The 22,031-nt window shown below is 42.2% G+C and overlaps 1 protein-coding gene across 5 annotated transcripts in view; it reads right to left on the minus strand.

Moving 5' to 3' along the window:
- Positions 1-256: 256 nt before the first annotated feature.
- Positions 257-22,031, minus strand: part of BCL2L11 (BCL2 like 11) — a 257,615-nt gene continuing 235,840 nt past the window's right edge. For all 5 annotated transcript variants that reach the window (XM_069606839.1, XM_069606842.1, XM_069606838.1 and 2 more), the window contains exon 4: positions 257-12,358. In XM_069606839.1, coding sequence (XP_069462940.1) covers positions 12,266-12,358 — 93 coding nt within the window. In that variant the 3' untranslated portion in view covers positions 257-12,265. The remainder of the gene's footprint in view (positions 12,359-22,031) is intronic.

A 22,031-nucleotide genomic window follows, 5' to 3' on the forward strand; every position in this document is an offset into this window, starting at 1 on the left:
CCCCTTCCCCCCCCTTCAGTTACTTGCTCTTTGCACTGTTTTGTTGAATGATTCATGAATGTAATTTTGCTCCCACTGTTATTTGTTGTTGTTATCTTGTATTATGTTGTTCCATTGTACAGCACCGGCGCAAAGCGCTCTATAAATAAATAAATCAAAATGACCATTCAGACCCAGGAATACCCATCCATGCAAGCCAGGCTGTCAAGCTCTTACTTTTAATTATAAATGCTGTGTTTCAACCAAATAAACAAAGAACAATTTAACATTTTTATTCATATAAAAATCATTGACAATAATAAAGACTTACAAAAGATGTGGAGTTATTTACAGCATTTCAGGGGAAGCAATTGTTCATAGACATCTTTTTCACACAGAGCGTAAACAATCCGCAACAGCTAAACTACTGAATAAGAGCGGGATGAGAAGCTTTTCACCTGCCTCCCCAACACATTTTCTTTACAAAGAAAACAAAAAATATATACACCCATTGTGATGGAAATATTTAGAGTAGTCCTCCGCTTGTCAACTTCAAGATGAGAGAATGCAAACATTAATAGTCCTACCAAATTAAACTTGTACAAGATGGAGTCTATTCTTAAAGCATCAGCTGCAAAGGGCATATTAACTCATAGTATTATTGCACATTAAAAGTGGCAATCACCCTGTCAAACAGTCATCAGTGCAAAACACAAGACAGGGGAATTGCAAAATAAATGCTACATTTGCTGGGTCCTAAGAAACAATTTAATGACCAGTTACATACATGCCCCAATCAGTGCTATATGCTTGTACCAAAGAAGCTATTCCAGCAACTAGTGGTTTGGAAGTACGAAACCTCTTTACACCCAAACAAACACAAAGAAAAGGAAATGACATTCAAGTAATGTCCAAAAGGGTTGATTCAAAATACGAAACGTTTATTGGCACATTATGAAAAAGTGCCCAAAATGAGTGAGTTTAAGCCGAGGGAAGTCGCTGGTGCATCTCCACATTCAGGGAGGGTGGAGTGGGGAGAAGGAGTTTGGGGTCTGGCCTTCATGTTGGGGGTTGTCATGTGACAATGAGGAAAGAAAATTAGGTTATAGTAAACTGGTTCCTTTTACTCTAGAAGGTTCCTTTTACTCTAGAACAGAAGGCAGGTGCCAGCTTTTATCGGCAACCCTGAGTTAGGGGAGAGCATTTCCTGGAAGTTTTCAAACCTGGGGAATTGATGAAGTGTTGCCCTGGGTCTCACCCAAGGATCTCACCCCGCACACCCCACCCCGACTCCAATTCACAGTCAATAGCCACCTGGAATCTTTTTCAACCAAAACTGCTAAACTGTGTGACAATACAAACAAAAAAGACAAACTGGCGAATAACATAAGCTGCTTCGGTCCTGAGCCAATCCCCGGCAAATGTCAATACCAAGGCAGATCAGAGACTATTTTGTTAGTTTAACAAAACAAAAAAATGACACCAAATGCACAGGACAGTGCCCACTGCAATTGTACATGCTGTTGCATCTCAGCTTGCCCAGTATAAATTGTTACTGTCTGTAGAGTCAGAGGGGATGCAAGGAAGTTGAATTTCTGGAGACTGAGGTTTAATTGTACTGGCTGCAAGTTAAGTAACCCATTATCTCTTTAACAACTAAACTGCTTCAAATTTCCAATAAGGTTTAGGAGGTAGATAACGTGTATGGAAAAGCCAAGCTTCCAGGCAAAGCTATCAATAGGTAATGCTTACTAAAATCATAGGAAGTTGGCCAAGTTACAAAGCACATGTTTTTGGGCATGCAATGAATACCACCTTTGCTTTAGCAGAATACATGACAGCAAACTTGGATAAGGGTTGACTTTAAAAACTATAAGATGAGCAAACGTAACCCATTTGGGAATGGAAGCTCCTGAAGGCGGTGAGCCAATAGTAAGGTAAGCAGACTACTCTACAAGTTAATTTACAATCTTGTGGGTCTTATAAAAGGTAAGAGGTTTCATCTGTAGAACCCAACACGACTTTGAAAGAAAACGTTATTTGGAAACCCAAATTGCACTTGAAAACAAAGAGAAAAAGGCTTTCTGTATCCGCTTGGCTCTGTGAATTGACCATCATATATTAACTGGAATGCTTGCCCTGTCAACATATTGGTAGAAAGACATTTTATTCCCAACCGGCTAACAGAGAAGGTGGAGGTTCTACGTTTCCAAAGACAAGGGATGTTCTTCAACAAAGAGTAGCAGTTCTAAAATAGAAATGGTAATCCAATACTGGGGCAAGGAGAAGTCATTGCGAACATCTGAATCATTGAAAGCCAGAAGCACCATATGGGAAGAAGCATTCCATGAGAGGTCTTTAACGCACTCACACAACGTACCTATTCCAAACACTGGAGGTTGGCAAACCAATGAATTTGCATATAACTATAAACTGAAAGAAAAACTAAATTAAGCAAAAGGGAATGGATGCTCTTGCTTGTGTACGCATGGCAGAAGTTATCACAACAAATAGCATGCTGGCCAAAGCATCCAGTTAAGGTGGCAACTTAAACTAAAAAAAGAACAATACTAGTACTGTTAACATTCACCAGTAGTAACAAAACAAGGACATTTGTATGGCCCTTTAAGATAGGAATGGGGAAATGCAATGTTTTCAAATACGCCGACTAGAGACATTTTAGTTGACACAGACTAATATCTTGAACTGGCCACAATGCGAACACTGAATTACAAGAGTAAAATAGTCCAAAGATCTGCCAAATGACCTCCACAATATTTGAGCCCAAAGGACAGGCGTCTGGGCATCTCCAATAGGGTCTCAAAACGTCTTCCCTCTGAAACCACAGCAGGGAGTAGTGTTTCATAAACAGTGAAAACAGTGGAGGTAGACACAAATAGAGTATGCTATACATTTTTAATGGGTCTTTAAACCAGGATGGAAGACAAAACCACGGAAAGTAGACTAATTAAAAACAATTACAAAAAGTCAAATACAGCATGCATTTTAAAATGTAACAAATACACCACAATTAAAATAACACATTTGAAATATGTAAAATTTGTGATTATATATTTGTGTATGTTAGTTGACGTAAAGGAATGATCCTTTGTTTGGATTAGGGTCACAAAACAGCAAGATGGTGGAAATGGACCAGCAAGAAAGTGCTTAAGGGCTCTTTGAACACTACCAGCAATGTGGTAGCCAATAAGGTGATGCAGACTTTCTAGACAGGATAGCGTTCCTTACTTTGACATGACATATGTTCCTAAGGGTAATTAGACTGGAGGCCAATCAGGTCTTATTTGCAGCAGGCTGTGAAGGATTCTATTAACAGACTGAGATCAACGGTGGTAGGAAACTGTCTAACAGAACACTGTTCTGAACTATAGAACACAATCTATTTTTGGTTTATACAAAGGAGCACGTTTAACACAAAGTAACTTTCTAGCGCTGAGCTCTAGAGACAAAAGCTATTAGCCAGAAGCTTTGTGGAAAGTCATGTTTAAACCTAATGAGGGAAAGTAGGAAAATAAGTTAATAAGTGAAGATCAGATGTGGGACAGTTCCAAAGAGAGGAACTACGACAGAGAAAGAGTGTCCACTCCTATAAGAGTAGGGGTGAGGGGTGTGTGTGTCCAGAGCATGAAGACACAACAGACTGCAGAACTTTGAAAGTCTTCAAGTCATTTTAACTAAGTATAAGTAAGGTTTAAATAGAACGAGTTAGAAGAGTCCAGGTAGAAATGTATCAGAGCAAATGAAGCAAATACACAAGCAGAGAAGAAAGAAGTGAAATCATTTGTCACAGTAGGCAGAGGTAGTACGAAAAGAGGCTGAGATCTGTCCGAGCACAGGAACCAAGGAGAGTCATCCAATTTAAATCCAAGATTGTTTACTGTTGAGACAGGAGTAGGAAATTTACAACTAGAAGGAAAACGGAGTACATCAAAGATTTAGAGAGCCATCGGACACAAGGGCCTCTGTCTTGTCCGAATTAAGGCAGATTGAATTATAGCATCCATAAAAATATGGCAGTTATATGAGATTGAAATTGAGAGGAGGTAGTAATCAGACCCCAGTCTAAATACATGAGGAGCTGATTTTCATCAGTGTAGGTGTAGAAAGACATGTTGAATGACGATATAAAAGAAGCAATAGACTGAATAGAAAGATTAAACAGAAGCGATGAAATAAAAAAGGCCCCAAGGATCAGCACATGAACAGAAAGAAAAAGACAAGGGACCCAACCAAGTGTGGGGGAAAAGAAAATGAGAGCCAGGGAAGCTCAGTTCCATAAATGCCTTAGGATCAGTGCCTGCTAAGGAACTACAGAATCATATGCAACAGACAAGTCTAGCATCACAAGACCAATGAGGCACCATCCTGATGTTGTCAAGCGTGGCACGCAGAGCTCATTCTGCTGCACAAGTCAGGGCAGACGCCAATCTGGAAGGATGGAGCATGTCTGGATTCTCGACAGAAATTAATGATGGATAGTAACAACATTCTTCAGGTGTTTAGCAGGAAATGAAAGGGTAAAAAAAAGGACATAATTTAGAATGGCCAGAAGGATCAAGGGTTTTTTTTTTATATAAAGAGGAGATACAACAGTCTTTTTTAAAGGATTACGAGCAGCACCAGTGACAAGAGGGTCAGCAGGAATACGAGCTTCACAAATGGTGATAAGACAACATCTAAGACTTAGCAGGATATGGGTCAAGAGTGGAGTCAGATTTGAGTGCCAATGTAAACTGGAGAAAACTCAGCAAGAGAAAGAAGATGAGAGAAAAAGAGGAAGGGACAGAGGGGCAAGTGCTAGAAGCAGCAGAAGAGGCAGTGTAGGTGTTTATATAAATGAAGGCTAATTTCAACTAAAATAAGCATGAGAGTTCTTGCATATATAAAGAAAATTAGTAATAGAAGAGGAAGTGAAAGGGATGCAGAGGGCCTTCAGAATAGTACGGAAGTTCCTCCTGGGTGTTATTAGCAGGTTCAACATAGAAAGAATAATGCGTATTCTCCTAAATAGCTTTGAGAGTTGGAATGAATTAACCTCAGTAGCATAAGAGTCTCACAGCAACGTTAGGCACTTTGTGGTAATCCTAAGAGCAACCAAGTCTTGTGAAAACCATTCCAAGTTGCAAGCTTTAAGGATCCTAGGGGCTGTTTTAGTAGGAATAAAATAATCAAGGGTAAAGCCGTGGAACCTATCGGTGCTGTCAAAAGAGAGGAAAGGAGGCTACGGGGCTCCTTAATAAAAAAGCAAATTGAGATTTGTGTGTTTAGATGAAATGATTAAGTACCTACTTGTGAGGCCATCAATATTCACTTTGAACTGATAAAATATTAACATGAATGGTCCTATATATGTTCTTGGACATCAGGGTATTTGGTGTAAAACGCTAATCAACATTGCCTTTAAAGCGAGAAGCAGTTGAAAAGTATTAATGAAGGTCTTGCAATCCAGTATTAGGGCACAAGAAAATTCCATTGGTTTTAGATGAGGCTTTCCATAGAGTCTCCCATTATTGTCCCGTGAGGATAGCTCAGTGGCAACATGCTCGCCTTGGAAGCAAGACGACACGAAGCAACACAGGTTCGATCCCTGGGTCAGCACTTAGAAACCTCTGGGTATTAAGCGCGTTATAAATAACCTATGATATCATATTGGTATTTTAGAAGGGCACACTGACAATTCTTTGAAACCTGCATCTCTACGCATATGAATGAAAGCAATACGGCTGCATCCCTGTGCTTAGAGCACCTGAGAACGCCAAACACGGTTTGTTGCGGAGTACCGGTCAGAGGAGGGTGCTAGCTTTCAATCAGGCAATTTATAAGTGGATCGTCTTCTAATACCAGACTCACTGTCCCAGGCTGCCCTCTGTGTGCCGTTTATATTAAGGGTAGTTAATAGAGGAAGCCATTCCTGATGCTACTCAAGTAAGAATGCAAAGTCTCTCACCAGAATCCTATGTTCAAAAGGACACCTTCTGAAATACCTTTCACAAAATCGGCAGTTCTAGCCCTTTCAGCTCAACCAAACTGGATGAAAGTGTCACCTGACACTGAGGGACTTCTGACTTCTAAATGATAAAGGTTGAAAGACATTCAACCACAAAGGTTAATGGAGTGAACAACCTCAACCTACATGGAAACGCCTGAGTGAACATTTAATTAAGCACTAAATATATGAAACCTGTTTCACCATTGTCTCTACTCAGAAAGCATTATCTACACATGAAGAATGAAAGTTTGGATCATTGAGCCTATGTGGAAAGCAAGCTTGTGCAGTTAGGACCAACACATGGTTCAGGTTAAAGAGGTGTATTGGTATGTGGAAAGTCTTGGAAGCAGTGCCTGGAGACTTCTTACACATTTCGGTCTGCTAGAGGATCAAAGGTAACATTTCAAGTTGCAAACTACTAGCTATGCATAAAAGTCTCTCGCCGCCTCAATTCTACACATACCTATAGCGCACCCTTTCGTACTCGCCAAGAGTCAATTATCACTAGCCTATGGACTATTTCTTAAGAACCTCACGTGGGCAGCTTCAGATATGCATAGGACCTTACAGGAAACATAACCACTTGGATTATTACAATGAAAGACAGAGTTCAAACAAGTTAGAAATACAAATCAAATAAAGTTCATGCTAAATGTCCAGAGAATTTGCATTTGAACGTCTGGGGCATTTATCTGAAATATCAGACTAAGGTCCTCATTCTAAGTTTGCCAGTCGGGAAACAAGGTTGCCAGTAAACTCACTGGCACCCTTGTTTCCGGAATCAGCAAACGCAGAGTCTGTCTGCCGTGGCCGCTGTGCCCGACAGTTCTGACCCTGCCGGGCGCTTCAGCCACAGTAGGCAGACTGTTCACGGAAGCACCAGCACCATTAGAAACGGTGCAGGTGCTTCAGAGTCCCCACTCCCATAGATTCACATACGACTCTATGGGAATGGAGACTTACATTTTACCAGCGCCTGACTTCCCGGGCCGTCAGACTTGTTATAGCCCAGTGGCACAGGGAAGTCAAGCGCCGGGAAAATATTGCGAGTCTGGTAGCAACCCGCTGACAGAAGAATGCAATCATTAACCCGGTGGAGGTGTGGGGGAGAATTTAAGTTGCAAGCTACTAACCAACCATATAAAGTCACTTGCCACCTCAGTGCAATACATACAAAGGGCTCACCATTTCTTACTCGCCAAGAGTCAGTTATCACTAGCCAATGGCTAGTGGTGAGTGCACATTTTGCCCGTTTTCTTTTTAGCGATTGGTTGGCAGACTTGTCAACTTTAAGCAGTCAACAGCTAGAAATTGGTGATGCCTGCACCAACAAAATGTCTGAACAGGCAAACTAAAACAGGCTTCTACTAATGAGCACCAACACATGTATTGCAACTCTTCAGTGTTTTTTGTGGGATACTCAAACAGATGTATGCCCATGATCAAATCTAATCAAAGTCTTAAACACAGAAACTGTATTTTGGATCTGATGCCCAGCAGAGAACAGTATACCTCAACCAGTAATTTGCCTTCACTGAAACTACTTGAAAGAGATTTTGCTAAGCAACGTAGAGACGCACAATTCATAGGCACCTTCACGTTAAAGTGCTGACATGGCAAATCTACTGGCCAGAGGACTACCAAGACAATAAAGCCTGCAAAAAGCAGTACACTGCCAGCATGAATAGTGTGCTGTTGCCTGCAAATTAAGGATATCCGGCTACCAGGTGAGCACCAAACAGCTGCCCTTCACGGTTCCTCCACATGCTGTCTGGCACAAACAACATCTGCTAAAAACAATGTGGGAACACAAAGTTGGCAGGAATGGGAGAAAGGGAATGCAACCTCAAACTGAAGTATCTGCGCTGCTCAGATAAGTCCAAGGAAATTAGTAGATGCACAAGTAATTTCAGGAGGTGCCAGGGATACATCCACTGAACCAGTGCTCTCGCCATTCTGGTTCTGCCAAATTATGTTCCTACCTTTTTGCTGGAAACAAAAAATGCTTTAACTGGTTTAGAATCTCATGAATAGCGAATCTGCCTTTTAGGGCCCAAGTAATGTGTTTATGTTCGAGTACAAAGTCATTTTTGTAGCATCTGCAGCACTAAAACACACAAAACAGAAAGGAACTGAGGCTTCCTGGGAAAGTGGCCGAGAACAAACCTGCTTGGGAAATCCTCCCGGTGCAATCACATGACCTGGGTAAAGGGAGTTCAATGGTCCCAGAGGAAAGAACGTATTCATTCTTGCAGCAATGCACTTGGTCAGTGTTCTCACAACTGAGAAGCCATTGAATGGATGATGTGCATTTCTGTGCAGATCCGACTGAATTTGGCATACCATTCATCAAGAACTACCGCGATCAAAAAATACCTCCTCGGACAGAGGGAATAACCCTCGTTCCTTCAGAATGTTTTATCACCAATAACACGCAACTTCACACACCATAAATAGTGCACAAAATAACCTGAGATATTGACTGCTATCCCTCTCAATTGCACGTAGTCATGCTTTTGCGGCAAAATAACAGTTTGCATTTGGAGAACAACAAACAACTGGAAGACCCTCAACTAAGGAAAATTGGGATTGTTTACGGCCGGACTCAATGCTGTTTTTGACTTCCTAGCACTGCACTAAATTCTCAGCTTTGCACTCCCACCTCTGAAGACGCCTGCATCATGGAAGCAAATATTCCTGGGATCAAGTATCCAATCAAAGTTGCCTTGCCGCTGGGCCATGAAAATGTCACTGAAGAAGTCTTTGTTAACCAGAGACAAAACACACAGTGCCTGCTTCTGGTGAATTGAACACTATGTTTACTGCTCCGTTCAATGCTCATTTTATTCACGAGCAAACTGCTAAAGGCTAGAAAGTAGCATGAGTTAAACAGGCACAGTAATATGTAACAGAAAGACATAAACGCCAGTAATCGAGACACTGCACTGACATGGCACAGTATTGCAAACTGAGAAACCACTGCAGTTCACTTCATTAGAAAAATACACTTAAACGTTTAACTTGAAAACGTGAAATTAAATAATAAGCAGAAAATAAATATACACAATTTGAAGGGGGGGGACAGCATCATGGAACAGTAAACCACATTAATTTTGATAATGTACAGTATTTACAGTACTAAACTTTACAAAATAAAAGTAATTATTTTGTATGCCTGTACACAAACTTACAGTAAAACGGTTAAAGGCAAAACAGGTAGGGATAAGGAGAAAAGCAACGGCAGATATACCAAGACATTCGGCTCAGTTCATACAAGGAAAGAGTACTAAACTAATAAATACTCCCATTTACAGATGCTGAAACTAGACGTCCCTTGACTAGCACCCCTGGAAATAGTTATCTATTTTCTGCATTACTCTTGCTTCTGTGATCCCAAACAAAATACCACATAAACATGACTGGCTTTTAACTGGACTGAGTGAAACGGAACTGCCAACATAAAAAAGGCACTAATCCAGTCACCTGAACCTTAACGGCAAGACTACTGCTCCTTTTTCAGTGCAGTGATGCCCACATCTTTCCTGGAGAGCTAACACATTCAGGAATATATCATAGGATAAAACATGTGTCACAGCTCTTTGGTAAGGACATGGCTGCAACCCTGCTTCTTCAGCCTTGTTAAAGCCCTGCAGGGTGCCCTACCATGTGTGTTGGGTGACAGAGTAGTGCCACCAAAGGCACAACATAAACCACCCCTCTGGCTGGAGACAAAAGAGCTCCCTTGCCGCCAGCTACACTTAAGAGATCCTGGTGTGTAGTAAGGCAATATACAGCTCTGTTCCAGCAAAGATTTCAGTAGCAGGTCAGTCATTTTCACGTATGCACTGGGAATTAAGCATTACGTGAGGAAAGCCGCTTATGGAAGTGTCTGAGATTTGGTGACATGAGCGCTTCTGATTTCCTTAATCTGCGGTTGATATTTGGATTCTAAAATGAATAAGTCTCTGCTTCCATCCATGGGAAAGTATGCAGTGGAGTGGCAAAGTACCAATGGTCATAACAGAAGCCCGGCCCCTGCCTGATAGTGGCAGCCAGCATTTCAGTCCTCGAACATATCCAGCAAGCTATAACTAACGGAGGAAGGCACAAGATGGAGCTGATGGGATTTTTCTTCGTTGTTGGTGATGGTTCACTTTGAAGTGTATAATTAAACTAAAAAACAAGTCACAAATTTCGCAATTGGTGTGATACTACTGGAACATATTGAGCACAAGTCTTTATGTTGGTTATTCCACTTCTTTTAAAACGGTCATTGGAAGAAATCAGAAACCAGATGAGCACTACTGCTTTGGTGCGCTGTTGAAATTAGTAACAAAAACAATAGCTTGGATGGCAACAAAACGGACAACTGGTTTACTTAGAGCAACAGAAGACCCCAGGGTTGTACGTTGGTGGAAATAAAACACTTTGGGTCCACTAACTGAACTCCATCAAAAGAGCAAATTTGTTCTTGGCACGTCAGGGCGTAACTTGAAAAGGTAGTGAGTGAACAGCAATGCACATACACATAATCTTGAGGCCATCACTACCTGTTTCGCGCATGAGCTTTGACAGACATTTTGTACATTCTGGGGAGCAGCTGCTACTGCACCCATCAGCGTACAGGACCACCCAAGCAGACCTTAGGAAAGTGCACATATGCAAAAGTGTACAGTAAACAATGGCAGCAGAAGAGTGCAAGAGCTTTGATGCCGAATCTCCCATGTAAGAGAATGGCACGTGAAAGGCAAGAAAAACTTCATAAACTGCAAACCAGCTCCCCAAACCCTGCAGCCCCGCCCCAATATTGATTTGCCCAGCGTACGTCCAATGAAGGTTTCAAATGAAAAACTAAAACACTTGAGATTCCAGTTTCACTTGGTTTTGAGATAGATCTTGCCGGTCCGATAGCACAGCGAGTAGAGCGCTCGCTTTAATATCTGTGCAGAACCAATCCCGGCAGGGTCAAACTCAGCCTTTCATCCTTCCAAGGTCGATAAATGAGCACCACACACCATGGGTAATAAAAAGCAGCGCTCAGATACCTGAGGGTGTGTAGCGCTATATAAATGCTAAATTATTATTATTATTATTTATCTTTCAGTTGCAGAAGGTGCTATAATTTTAAGTGTAACCTTTTCTCTTGGTTAGCCAACAAAAAGACCACACAATCCACACTACCAATGAACAGAAAGAAGTTCCACATACCCTTTGTTCAATTAGGCAAACCAGAATTTGGATCAAAACACAATACAATGTATTTTCATGAACCACCTATTCATTTTAACCGTTCCATGAGTGCTTGTACGCACATGGGGCGAGGGAGTGGTGGAAGAGAGGTCCTTGTACCCTACTGGGTGAGTACATTTCAGATGAAATAAATGAACGTCCACAGTTCACCAGAAGGAAACCTGGCACACATCCCAACCAAGTGGAGCAACAATAATTCCCAAATTACTGTGCAAGACGGGAGTATAAAAAAAGTGCAGGGATATAGTAAATTCGAGTCATTGGCACAGAACACTGTGACAAAGTAGAAAAGTCCCCCCAAACCCCCACAATAAAGCAGGGAACACCAGCAGTGTCAAGAAGGATGAGCATCAACACAATACTGCCCCTCGCTGATGCAAATCACAATCCAAGCTAATCTGAAATTCATAAGAATACAAGAGGGGGATATTGATGAGAATCTCATTTCATCACAGTGCTCCACTATGGCTTGTAATGGACGATGAATCCTGAAATATAAAGGAGAACCATGCGCCCATTTAGATATATGACGAAAAACAGTCTCTACATTTTGGTTTGTTCAAGCGAAGGCAGCTTGGCAGAACAGTTGGCTCAGATGCACTGTTGGACACACTTTGTCCACGTGATTAGCCTCAAGGAGTTTTTTTTAATGCACGCTTTGGAGTTTTTTTATGCACGCTTTCAATTCAGTTAGAAGATTTTTTAAAAAAAATTCTAAAGGTTTTTTATAATAAAGTTTTTGCAAATATAAGAAAGAAGACGTCTATCGAGATAAAATATGTTGCAAAACCATTTGTGTTGCGAGGTCCTTCGAAGGTCACTATGGCTTACAGAGTGCACTGTCTCTTGACAGCCCACACAACTCAAGACTGTTCAAAGGTGCACTGCATTTCAATTCCTGAAATCCATTCCTTGTCTTTTAGGTAGAAGGACCGTCTGTTGCATAGGGAATCCTGACACAGTTGCAAGTCCCAGTGCCATCCATCTTCAAATCAATGATATGCTTCCCTTTCCAAAAGGGAAAAGTCACTGCATCCTCCAAACCAGTCGGAGGACGTAACGCAACATGCGCAGAAGAACTTGATAATCGGCTACTCCAGGATGTTCATCCAAGAATCCCTGCAACAAAAGATGGACAAAGAGCATTTTCAGAAAAGTGAGTCTGTGCAAGTAATAATGTTGCAGAAGGCATAAATCAGAAGCAGGAACAGGCCCACCTCTGGGGTAAGGAAGGAGGAGGTCAAGCACTAGTGGCCTTTTTAATACGCAACAAGTAAATCATTGCAAGACTATCTTCATTTAAAATCTATTATTTTTCACTTGTAAAATATTTACTCTCTAAGCATTTAGAGGCCTCCCCCAACAATTACACTTTTAATCAAAACACAATCTAAAAATCGCACGCCGGCAAGTATGGGACGTGAAGCAGCAGTCTCGCAGCAAAGAGTTTCTTTGGGCAAATCCGTGTTCAACAAATCTGAATTCAAATTATGAAAAGCAAGGGTTTAAAATTGAGCATTCGTGCCATGGCATTTAGCCCACAGTTAGTACGAGCAACATTGTTTATCTAATCCCACTCTACACAACATATTTTAGTTAAGCGAAATGTGTTGTACGATCACCCAAAAAGACAGCACAGTTTCTACTGCTTCAGCATTGATCTCACATTGGTCTGTGACACATAATGAGACAACAGTATAAGGAATATCAAGGCTGGGCTTATCAGATCCCTTTAAACCACATGACTCTATTCTCGTACAGAATCTTTAAAATCAAAATGCATCCGTGGCAATTTATTTCAATTACTGTATAGTAAATAACAGTTTGTCGGATGGTATAGCAATGTGGTTGTTTGGTGGTTTGAACACCGATAGTTGTAATGCGAAAATGTGCTACAAGACAATTAGGGCCTGATTCATGGAAGTGTTTTATAATGGCGCAATCCCATAGGAAAGCATTCCATGAATCAGGCCATTAGAGTTTTCATGTATTACCATGGATTGGAAAATATGCCTGTTGTTGTGAGTACTTACCAATGACTGAATTGTTGGCGTTTGCAGTCTGACAGTACTCAAATAGTTGTAATAATGTATTAATGACATGCTATCTTCATCACAGGACGTTTGACTAAATGTAAATAAAGGCTGTTGGTAAAGGTAGTGTTTTCTGATCAGACTCTAGCCATAATGGGTGTTACAGAGGGCAATGCGTGATTAACATTGATTCCATTGTATAAGTGAGAAATGCTGGAGGTTTTCAGAGTGTGAGACAATTTATTTTAATTTGTTTAGAGCGCCACATGCCCATGGGCCTCAGGGTGCCTGGGTGGCTAGGGAACCATTTTCAGCGAGTCACAAAGGATACAGGCTGTTTACTCTTCTCCATTCAATAGGACAGCACTGCACATGCTGTTTGCCGAGTGTGTAGTGTGTGTGCCCCCTTCCGCCATCTACAGAGGAGTTCTGCTGACAGCACCGTGCAGAGCACTAGTAGAGGTGGTGTTCTGGGAGGTGGCAGGCCCAAACGAAGTAGAGCAGGAGCAAAAATTTGATGAATAACAGTGGCGAGAACAACAAATTGCTTACCTCATGTAATGTTCTTTCTACTGGATGTTCCTCCCACGTTTTCCAAATCTTGGATATACTCCAATATCCTGCTTGAAGCTCGGAAACTCTTCACAGCAGAAGGTGCCGTGCGTCGTTGTCGCGGACATTGTGTCTCTCAATGCCCTCTGTCCATCTCGACTAAGACTTCGGCATCAGTATAAATGGCACGCAACGCGCCCGTTGCCTCAGTTCATGTTTTTCCTCTCACCAGCACAGCAGTCTCGAAGATGAGAAAAGGCGCAAGCATGAACAGAGAGGAAGGTGTAAATCATAGACATTCTCTCCTGATAGAGGGGTAGGATGGGAGGGGCGATGAGGAATACGTGGGAGGAACATCCAGTCGAAAGTACATTACCAGGGGAAAGTAATTTGTTCATCAAATGGATTGTGTCCACCCACGTATCCCTCATCTTTGCTAGACTTCCATAGCAGTTATTTGCAGGAAGTGGGAAAGGAGAATGTATTTCTAATTTATGCTGTCTAAAACAGCATTTCCAAATCTGGTTTCCTGGCTCAATAGGGAATCCAAGCAATAGTGTTTTGTGAAGGTATGCAACGAAGACCAAGTGGTAGCATTGCAAATATCTTGCACCGATATCCCTCTCTGAAGGGCAGAGGAAGTGGCCACCCCTAAAATGGAATGTGCCCTTAAACATTCAGGGACTTCTTTTCCAGCCAGATTGTAGCCTTCAGAAATGCGCAGGATAATCCATCGAGACAGGGGGGTCATTACGAGTACGGCGGTTGGGGTTTAACGCCACCAGTAAGGATGGCGGTGCCGTTAACCCCCTACCGCCGCATTCCGAGGTCCCTTAGCAGGTCCCACTAAGGCCGGGTGGTAAAACCAGCCGTCCTTAGCGGAAGCCGCTAAGGGACCAGGGAGCTAATAACGGGCCGGTAATTTACTGATATTAGTGAATACTTTCAAAAATTGGATGACAATATGGACTTTGAAGTAAGAGCCCTGGTCCGGCGAATGCTTAGAAATGTATAGCATAGCTATATAGCGCCTGGCCGTGGAAACTTGAAGCCCCTGATGGGTTAGATGTAGGAGGAAGGTTAACACTGATGGTTTGTCATAAGTAAATGGGTCAATTCCTTTATTTCTACACCAGCTGCAAAACGTGTTCCAATGGCAGCGGTATAGAGATTTTGTTGCTGGCCTTCTAGCCTAATTCAACACCTACATCACATCTTCCAGAAGGTCCTAATCTTTGTATCTTAACCTCTCACAAACCAGGCATGAAGGTTGGGGGATCCTGATTTCTGGGAGAAGAATGCAATCACACTCTTGAGAGAGCAAGTCTTCTATTTCGGGAAGACGAATTGGAGGATAGATGGACATTTCCAGAAGTTCCGGGAAACCACACCATCCTGGCCCTGATCATGGACTTCCAGAACTTTCTCAACCTTCTGAGAACATGAGGAATGACAGTCCAGTGGGATCTTAGGATACCCCACACCTTTGGAGGTAGAGGTGGCTCCTTGTACCACTAAGCTCTTTGGGCTCTGATGTTTGGAGAGAAACTTGTGATTAATAGAGGAGGGCTTGTATTTCTTGGTGAGTTCTTTATTTACTGCAGGGGTAGAGTCTGTTTTTTTCTAATTTTCCAGTACTCCATTTCTGAATGCAGTATGGAATGGAAGGACGGGATCCTTTGCAGGACCCTTATCCAAGATATCTGTTAAATCATCCTGCTCAAATTCCACTGCAGCTCTACCCCAGCCAACATATTCAACAACCTTAGATATTACAGATCAATAAGATGCATCTGCATTTCCAGTGTACCAGACTCCACTTCTGGATAAGTGTCCAGCCCACTAGCATCTTTAAGTGTGTCCACCAGGTCGCTCATCCTAGATTCCCCTGAGATGAGCTTTTCTGGGACACCAGTTGGGCCATACTCCAGACCAAACCTGAATACTGGGCTTTCCTCTTCCTCCTCATACATTAAGCTCATCACCTTAAAGAAGTTTTCTTTGCCCGTGGCTTGTATGCTTTAGGAGGGCTCGATGAGGATGTGACAGAGTTTTAGATGGAGTTGGAATCTTTTTTTCTCGAGGTATCGAGTCCACAAGTGGCAGTCGAAGGACCTTTGAAACCTTTCTGTCCTGGCTTTTGGGCATGCAAACTGAGGTTTTTATCAACACCCTGATACGGCGCAATGGGGTCTGAAGCCTTTTTTGACTTTTCTGAAGGGGCTGGATTTGCCGCTTTTGCAAATACCTTAACATTTTCAGTCGGACATCTTCCAACTCTGCTTTAGCAGCAGTTTTTTTAGGGAAGCTTACCTGTTTTCCCTCGAGTGGGGAATCCGCAGAGGTTGACCGAGATCAATGGTGTCTCTTTCTGGATTTCATCGAGGTGGACGAAGAAGAGTGACGAGACATCGACATGGAAAGCTTTGCATGCTTACTGTGTTTCTTGGCCCGGCGAGGAGAAACTTCCCTTGAACTCCTGGTCCTCAGAAGATCTTAGCTTCTACAGAGTGGTTGAAGCAGACATTTGGGAAGGACTGCCCAGGACGAGTTTCCCCTTGCTCTCTTTTAAGGCTTCACTGTCATAGATCGACAGGACCCACGGTCATCCACTTTGAGGCCTGTTCCCAAAGACATACTCGATGCAGATCGGTTATCAACATCTTGGTACCACAATCGGTACATCTTTTGAAACCCATTTCCGGGGTAGAGATCAAGTAACTCGAAATGCGCAGTTAGATCGTTGAGGCAAGTGAAGCACTTCAAACAGCTGTGCAACTGGCGTGGTGCGTGCCATTTATACTGATGCCAACGTCATACTCAAGATGAACAGAGGCTATCGAGGGACAGGAGCTCTGCAATGACAATGTACGGCGCCTTCTGCTGTGGAGAGTTTCCAAGCTACAAGCAGGATATCGGAGTATATCAAAGATGAGGAATATGTGGGAGGACACAATCCATTTGAAGTGACTATTATGGAATTGGATATAGGGGTGAAGTCTCCTGTAGTCCGGACTATAACAGGAAGCTCTGGTTGTGAGCTCTACTCGGACTGATACCCTGTAGTCAGGAACTGGCCCACCATGGCCATTCATTTCAGTATTTGATTTGAACCACACAGTGGGAGACAGTGTCCCAAACAAAGCATTCATACTTGAACTCAGGATGAATGGTTCTGGAAGGACAAGAGACTTGGAGGGTGATGGATTTGGTGTTATCCAGAGCTCATGTCAATTTCCATGCAGATTCAGTAAAGGACCCTATACTGGACTATTAATTGGGAATCTGTATCAGGTATCTGTGTGCATTTCTGAAAAAAGGAACCTTCTATTACCTAAAAAACTCGGAGTTGCACTAAAGGCTCCTCAATGCACAGTGGCCCAAACAGTTGAAAACAGGGTGCTTAAATGGAATAGAGAAAGAACAGGCTCGGAAAGGACTTGCAGCATGTAGTCAACGTAATTGTGACATAAGACTATTTCCCTAAAGCAAACTGATGCCGCAGAACTGCACTGCTCCTTTTAAGTGTGAGGCAGATGGCTCAATGTAGGAAGAATAAAAGACCAATGGAGACTGTTGCAAATTTAAGTGAGGTGACAGAAAATTGCCTCATTTAGTTATGATTTCTGCCCCTTACTCGCTACCACAACAAGGGTGCAGTTAATCACTTACAAATCTTAGAAATAGAACTCGACACATTGGGCCTTTGGCGTACATTCCACCCATACATTGATTTTTTACCAATGTCAAAGAAAACAAGAGATGCAGAATGCACCAGTCTAAAATGAAACCCCATTTCTACATTTCTAAAAGTGCGAGGAGGATGTTGTAAAGTGGTCTGAATGGCACGCTCATGCACTTCTTCCTGTACATCAAATGAAGGAAAGGAATCATCATTCAGGGTCTTTTAATGTCATTTTATTTATCCAACAACTTTCAAATTATTGTACAAAGCTTATAATATAGTGCACTTAATACCCTAGATAAATCAATGTCACGGTTTATTATGTATCTTCAAGCAACCAATGTTTTGATTTTGTGCAAAATATCTACTCTTCCTGTTAATTATTGGCTGGGAAAATGATGAGGTGGGTGAAGTACAATCCTAAAGGCATTTGTATATCTTCCCTCAATAGTTTGTCTCAAGTGGTGGAGTGCAAGTGACATTGAACAATACTGCTTCCACGGGAGTTCTTTACGTGTATATTTAGGCACGCAGGTAAAAAAAAGAAGACTTTTCTAAAATCACTGCATGGTTCAGCCCATAAAGAGCATTATTTAAATTGTGCAGTGGAATAAGATTCCGCCAAGGGTGAAACCTAGAAGCTGTAATTTATGTAAGGAACCAGTGATTTCATGCAATTTGTGCTTAGAATGGTAACAGAGCAGCGTGCAAAGCAACAACAGAAGAAAATGAACTTTTGAACCTCTAATTCCTCCCAAGTGACTCCACGTGCATGACAGGACCAGCGCAGACACGATTCAATAAGCAGAGGTATCAAATTCGGGTCAACAGCCCTGACTTTTGTCTAATGAAGATACAACATACACAGATGTGGAAATGTAGTTTAGAATGCAGACCTCCTATAATAGATTTTCGGATGTTGTGATTTATAGAGGGATCTTTTCAGTAGGGACACATACAAGTTCCTGAGCAGTTACTCTCACACCCACTCTTCGGGATAGGTTTTCCTCCTTTTGACAGTCTTGCCTTGTGAATTGGAGTAGTTGAAGCAGCCAATGAAGGAGGAAAATGGCCAAGAAATCCTATGAGCCACACGCGGTCACGTCAAACCAACAATACATGTGAATACTAATAAAAAGGGAGCATGCATTTAAGGGGGAAAAGTCCCCCCTCAAACTGCCCATCATTACAGGACCATTTGAGTACATTTCTATCACTAAATGTAGCACGGAACACGGTTCAATGGAAGAAGAGGGCATTCTATTTGAGGACACACTGCCACCCTCCAATATAAGGCGCCCTTCTCTAAAATAATGTCGGGGTTTACTGTGGTATCAGATATGAACATGGGAGCAGGAAAACCATGCACAGCACCAGCTTCCTAAACAAGTATCAGAGTTTCACCACATACGAAACTTACAACAAAAACGGTAACAGAGAGAGCATGCAGGAGAGCTGCACTGTTTTTTTTTAAAGGAGATTACTTTAATCACATTAAAATACAACATTACATGCAGGTGATGGCTTTTCCTCGCAAATGGCGGTCTCACTTTCACTTCAACAGAGTGGAGAATTATTCATTCAAATAAATACCTCCATAGCTGGCCACATGCTCACTGTTCAGGATGTGCAATACAGGTTGAAGTTAGGGGAGCCATTGGATACCATTTGGTGGTAGATATAGGAGACCTGATGTAGGTTTGAAGAATGCTGGATTAGCTAGGACCTTTCAAAGTAAGTCCTGGGTCAGGTAAAAGATACAGTAAGTATGGAGAAACAGCTGCAGGTACATCCGCTCCTCGGCAGGTCGAGGTCCGACACTGGCATAACATGACAACATTCAGACAATAATGCATACAGCATCACTCATACATTCTCGCACACCACAATAGGCGAGGATGGGACAGCTATTTCAAGTGTCTTTCCTTCAAGCCTGTGTTGCTATCACTGGAAGGTGAAAGACAGGCCACGCTTATTCGAACCTTTGATTGTCCGGAACTTACCCCTATTCTATCTCCTTGGTCAAGTAACATTTCTTCTTCCTGTCCTCTACTTCATGGGGACCACCAAGGTCCGGTTCTTGGGCCTCTACTGTTCTTTTTAGGCTATTCCCCTTTCTGAACTTATCTACTCCTAGGACTTGTTTTATCACTTCTATGAGGACGGCACACAAATATTATTTTATTCTGTTCCTATTCTGAGTATTCGTACAATTGTTTTCAACAGTCTCTACGTCATACAATTCTTGAATGGCCTCCCACTTTCTTCATCTTAGCCCTACTAAAAAGGAGCTACTCTTCTTTCTTGCAAATACCCGTCCTCCACCACTCCCTGCCCATTGTTCTCATTCTGTCCTTAACTACCTTTTCAACCTGAGAGGCATCTTTGATGATCCTCCATCCTTTTCCTCACACATATTTAATACTGCTCGCATCTGTCACTTTCAGCTGTGTAATAATTGGTGTGTCTGCTGCTCCTTTCCATCTTTCTCTGCTACTAAACTCCTTATTCCATCACTTATCTTTTCTCATCTTGACTACTGCTCGGTTTGGCCTTCCTCGCTCTTACCTTACCCTCCTGCGCTCCATCTATAACTCTGTTATGGGCCTCCTCTTTTCTTTCTCTGTGCTCCTTCATTACTCCCTCTCATTTCTATTTCTCTCTTTTCTTTTGACTCCCATATTCTTTTCCATGCTCTCACTATTATCTACAAATGTATCCATGGTCTAGCACTCCTTTATCGCTCCTGCCTTATTTCTTTATATATTTTTTCCAGCTCACTGCAGTCGCAACCTCAATTCTTTTTTACCGCTCCTGGCCCTACTTCCGCGCCTTCTTGTTTCCACTCTTTCTCTCTTCTAACTCCTAAATACGGGAATTCTCTTCCACTGCCTATCCACTCTGCTCCCTTTCTCCATCTTTTTTTCCTGCACTCGTCTTCAATCCCACCTTCTGTCGACTCTTTCAAACTAATGTTTTCATTGCTGGCTGATTGATTTGTACCAATTACTTATTTTGTACCATCTTTTATATGTCCAGGGTTTTTGGCAAAACTGCGTTATAAATTCAGATAAATACAAAATATATTCTTGAATTCAGCACAACCATTTAGGTTTTCTCTGGGCAGTTTCAATTCTATCAGAGTGAAAAGGGTATTTAAATCAGCCCTGGTCTCACCCCAGTAGGGGCCTACCAAACCGTGAGCTAACATCTTTTGTGCACAGTTCTGCAAGCAACCACAGAAATGTTTTTATCCTAAATAAGCATCATCATCAGCAATGAGGTGTAGGCCTAGACTGCTTGGGCCCCACGTCTGAGCAGACCCCCACCACTTAGCGTGACTTTGCAACACCTAAGAGTGAGGGTATGGAAAGCTTCTGGACCAGGTTCTCTCGACTCTACCTTTATGTTGCCCCCCACTTACACAGGCTTCTGATGTAGGCATCTTGGTGCAGCCACTTGTTGGAGGGACTGGCTGATCGCAGAAATGCTATTGCTTTGTGCTGCTAATGTTACCTGTTGGCCAAACATCGAAGAGTGAAACAAGAGTCCTGCAACCCTGCAGGTAGTAAAATCACTTGTCAAATCAAGGCCACTAGTGGGCTCCAGGGGGACTGGCTAGGCATCCCAAGGCCAGTCCTGGATACTGGAAGGCTAGGCCAGGCTGTCCTTGGCTAAGAAGTCATGGGCCCGGCCTTCAGCACCCCAGGTCAAGCTTTCCAGCAAATAATTAATTCCTTCTACAACCAATATAGAAAAGGACGACAATCGGATTAGTACTGAAGCAAGAATCCACAAGTTTTGTTAGGTTTCTTATGGGTTTACAACGTGTTTTACAGTAGAATATGGCACAAATTGGGCATGTACTGAAGGAGCGATTGGATACCTTTAGGTCAAACGCCCACTTTTTTTATAGGACACAAAAAAATGGGTAGATGTGTGCCATGGGAATTTCTTGATATTTTAAAGGGAACTGGGGAAACGGACAGTGGACATGTCAACAGTAAACACATGCCACTAAATAGTTTGTGAAAAGGTTGCAGACATATGCTTTAAGGTTTTTAAGGATCTATGATATTAACATATTTCTGGGCACTTTGATACACTCATTATATTACCTCTCAATACCGAATGGTAGTGCCATCATACCAACCGTCTGGCAAATTGTTATCCATCCTTCCTTGCCTGGGTACACATGGAGCAAAACACAGCCTGCCTACCGATGATATGAGAGAGCACTGTGCTGCAATTCACAACGATTCAACGCAGATGGTTGCAAAGGGATGGTTTTACCACATGATAAAGGCAGCAGGTGAAATCAATCTTATTGATTGATTCCTCAGGCTAATTAGCACCCACCTATTCAGATCATTTCTTCTACCAGTGCTTATAGCCCAACATCATTTTGGGAGAAGTACCAAGAACTTGAACTGTAATTTTTGTCCACATAGACAGGACATATTCACCAAAAGAAATGACTGTTACACTTGGCATACCGGAGAAGATTACATGCGTCCCACTG

This window comes from Ambystoma mexicanum, chromosome 4p (genome assembly GCF_040938575.1).
Source record: "Ambystoma mexicanum isolate Mex_15411 chromosome 4p, UKY_AmexF1_1, whole genome shotgun sequence".
Classification (NCBI taxonomy): Eukaryota; Metazoa; Chordata; class Amphibia; order Caudata; family Ambystomatidae; genus Ambystoma; species Ambystoma mexicanum.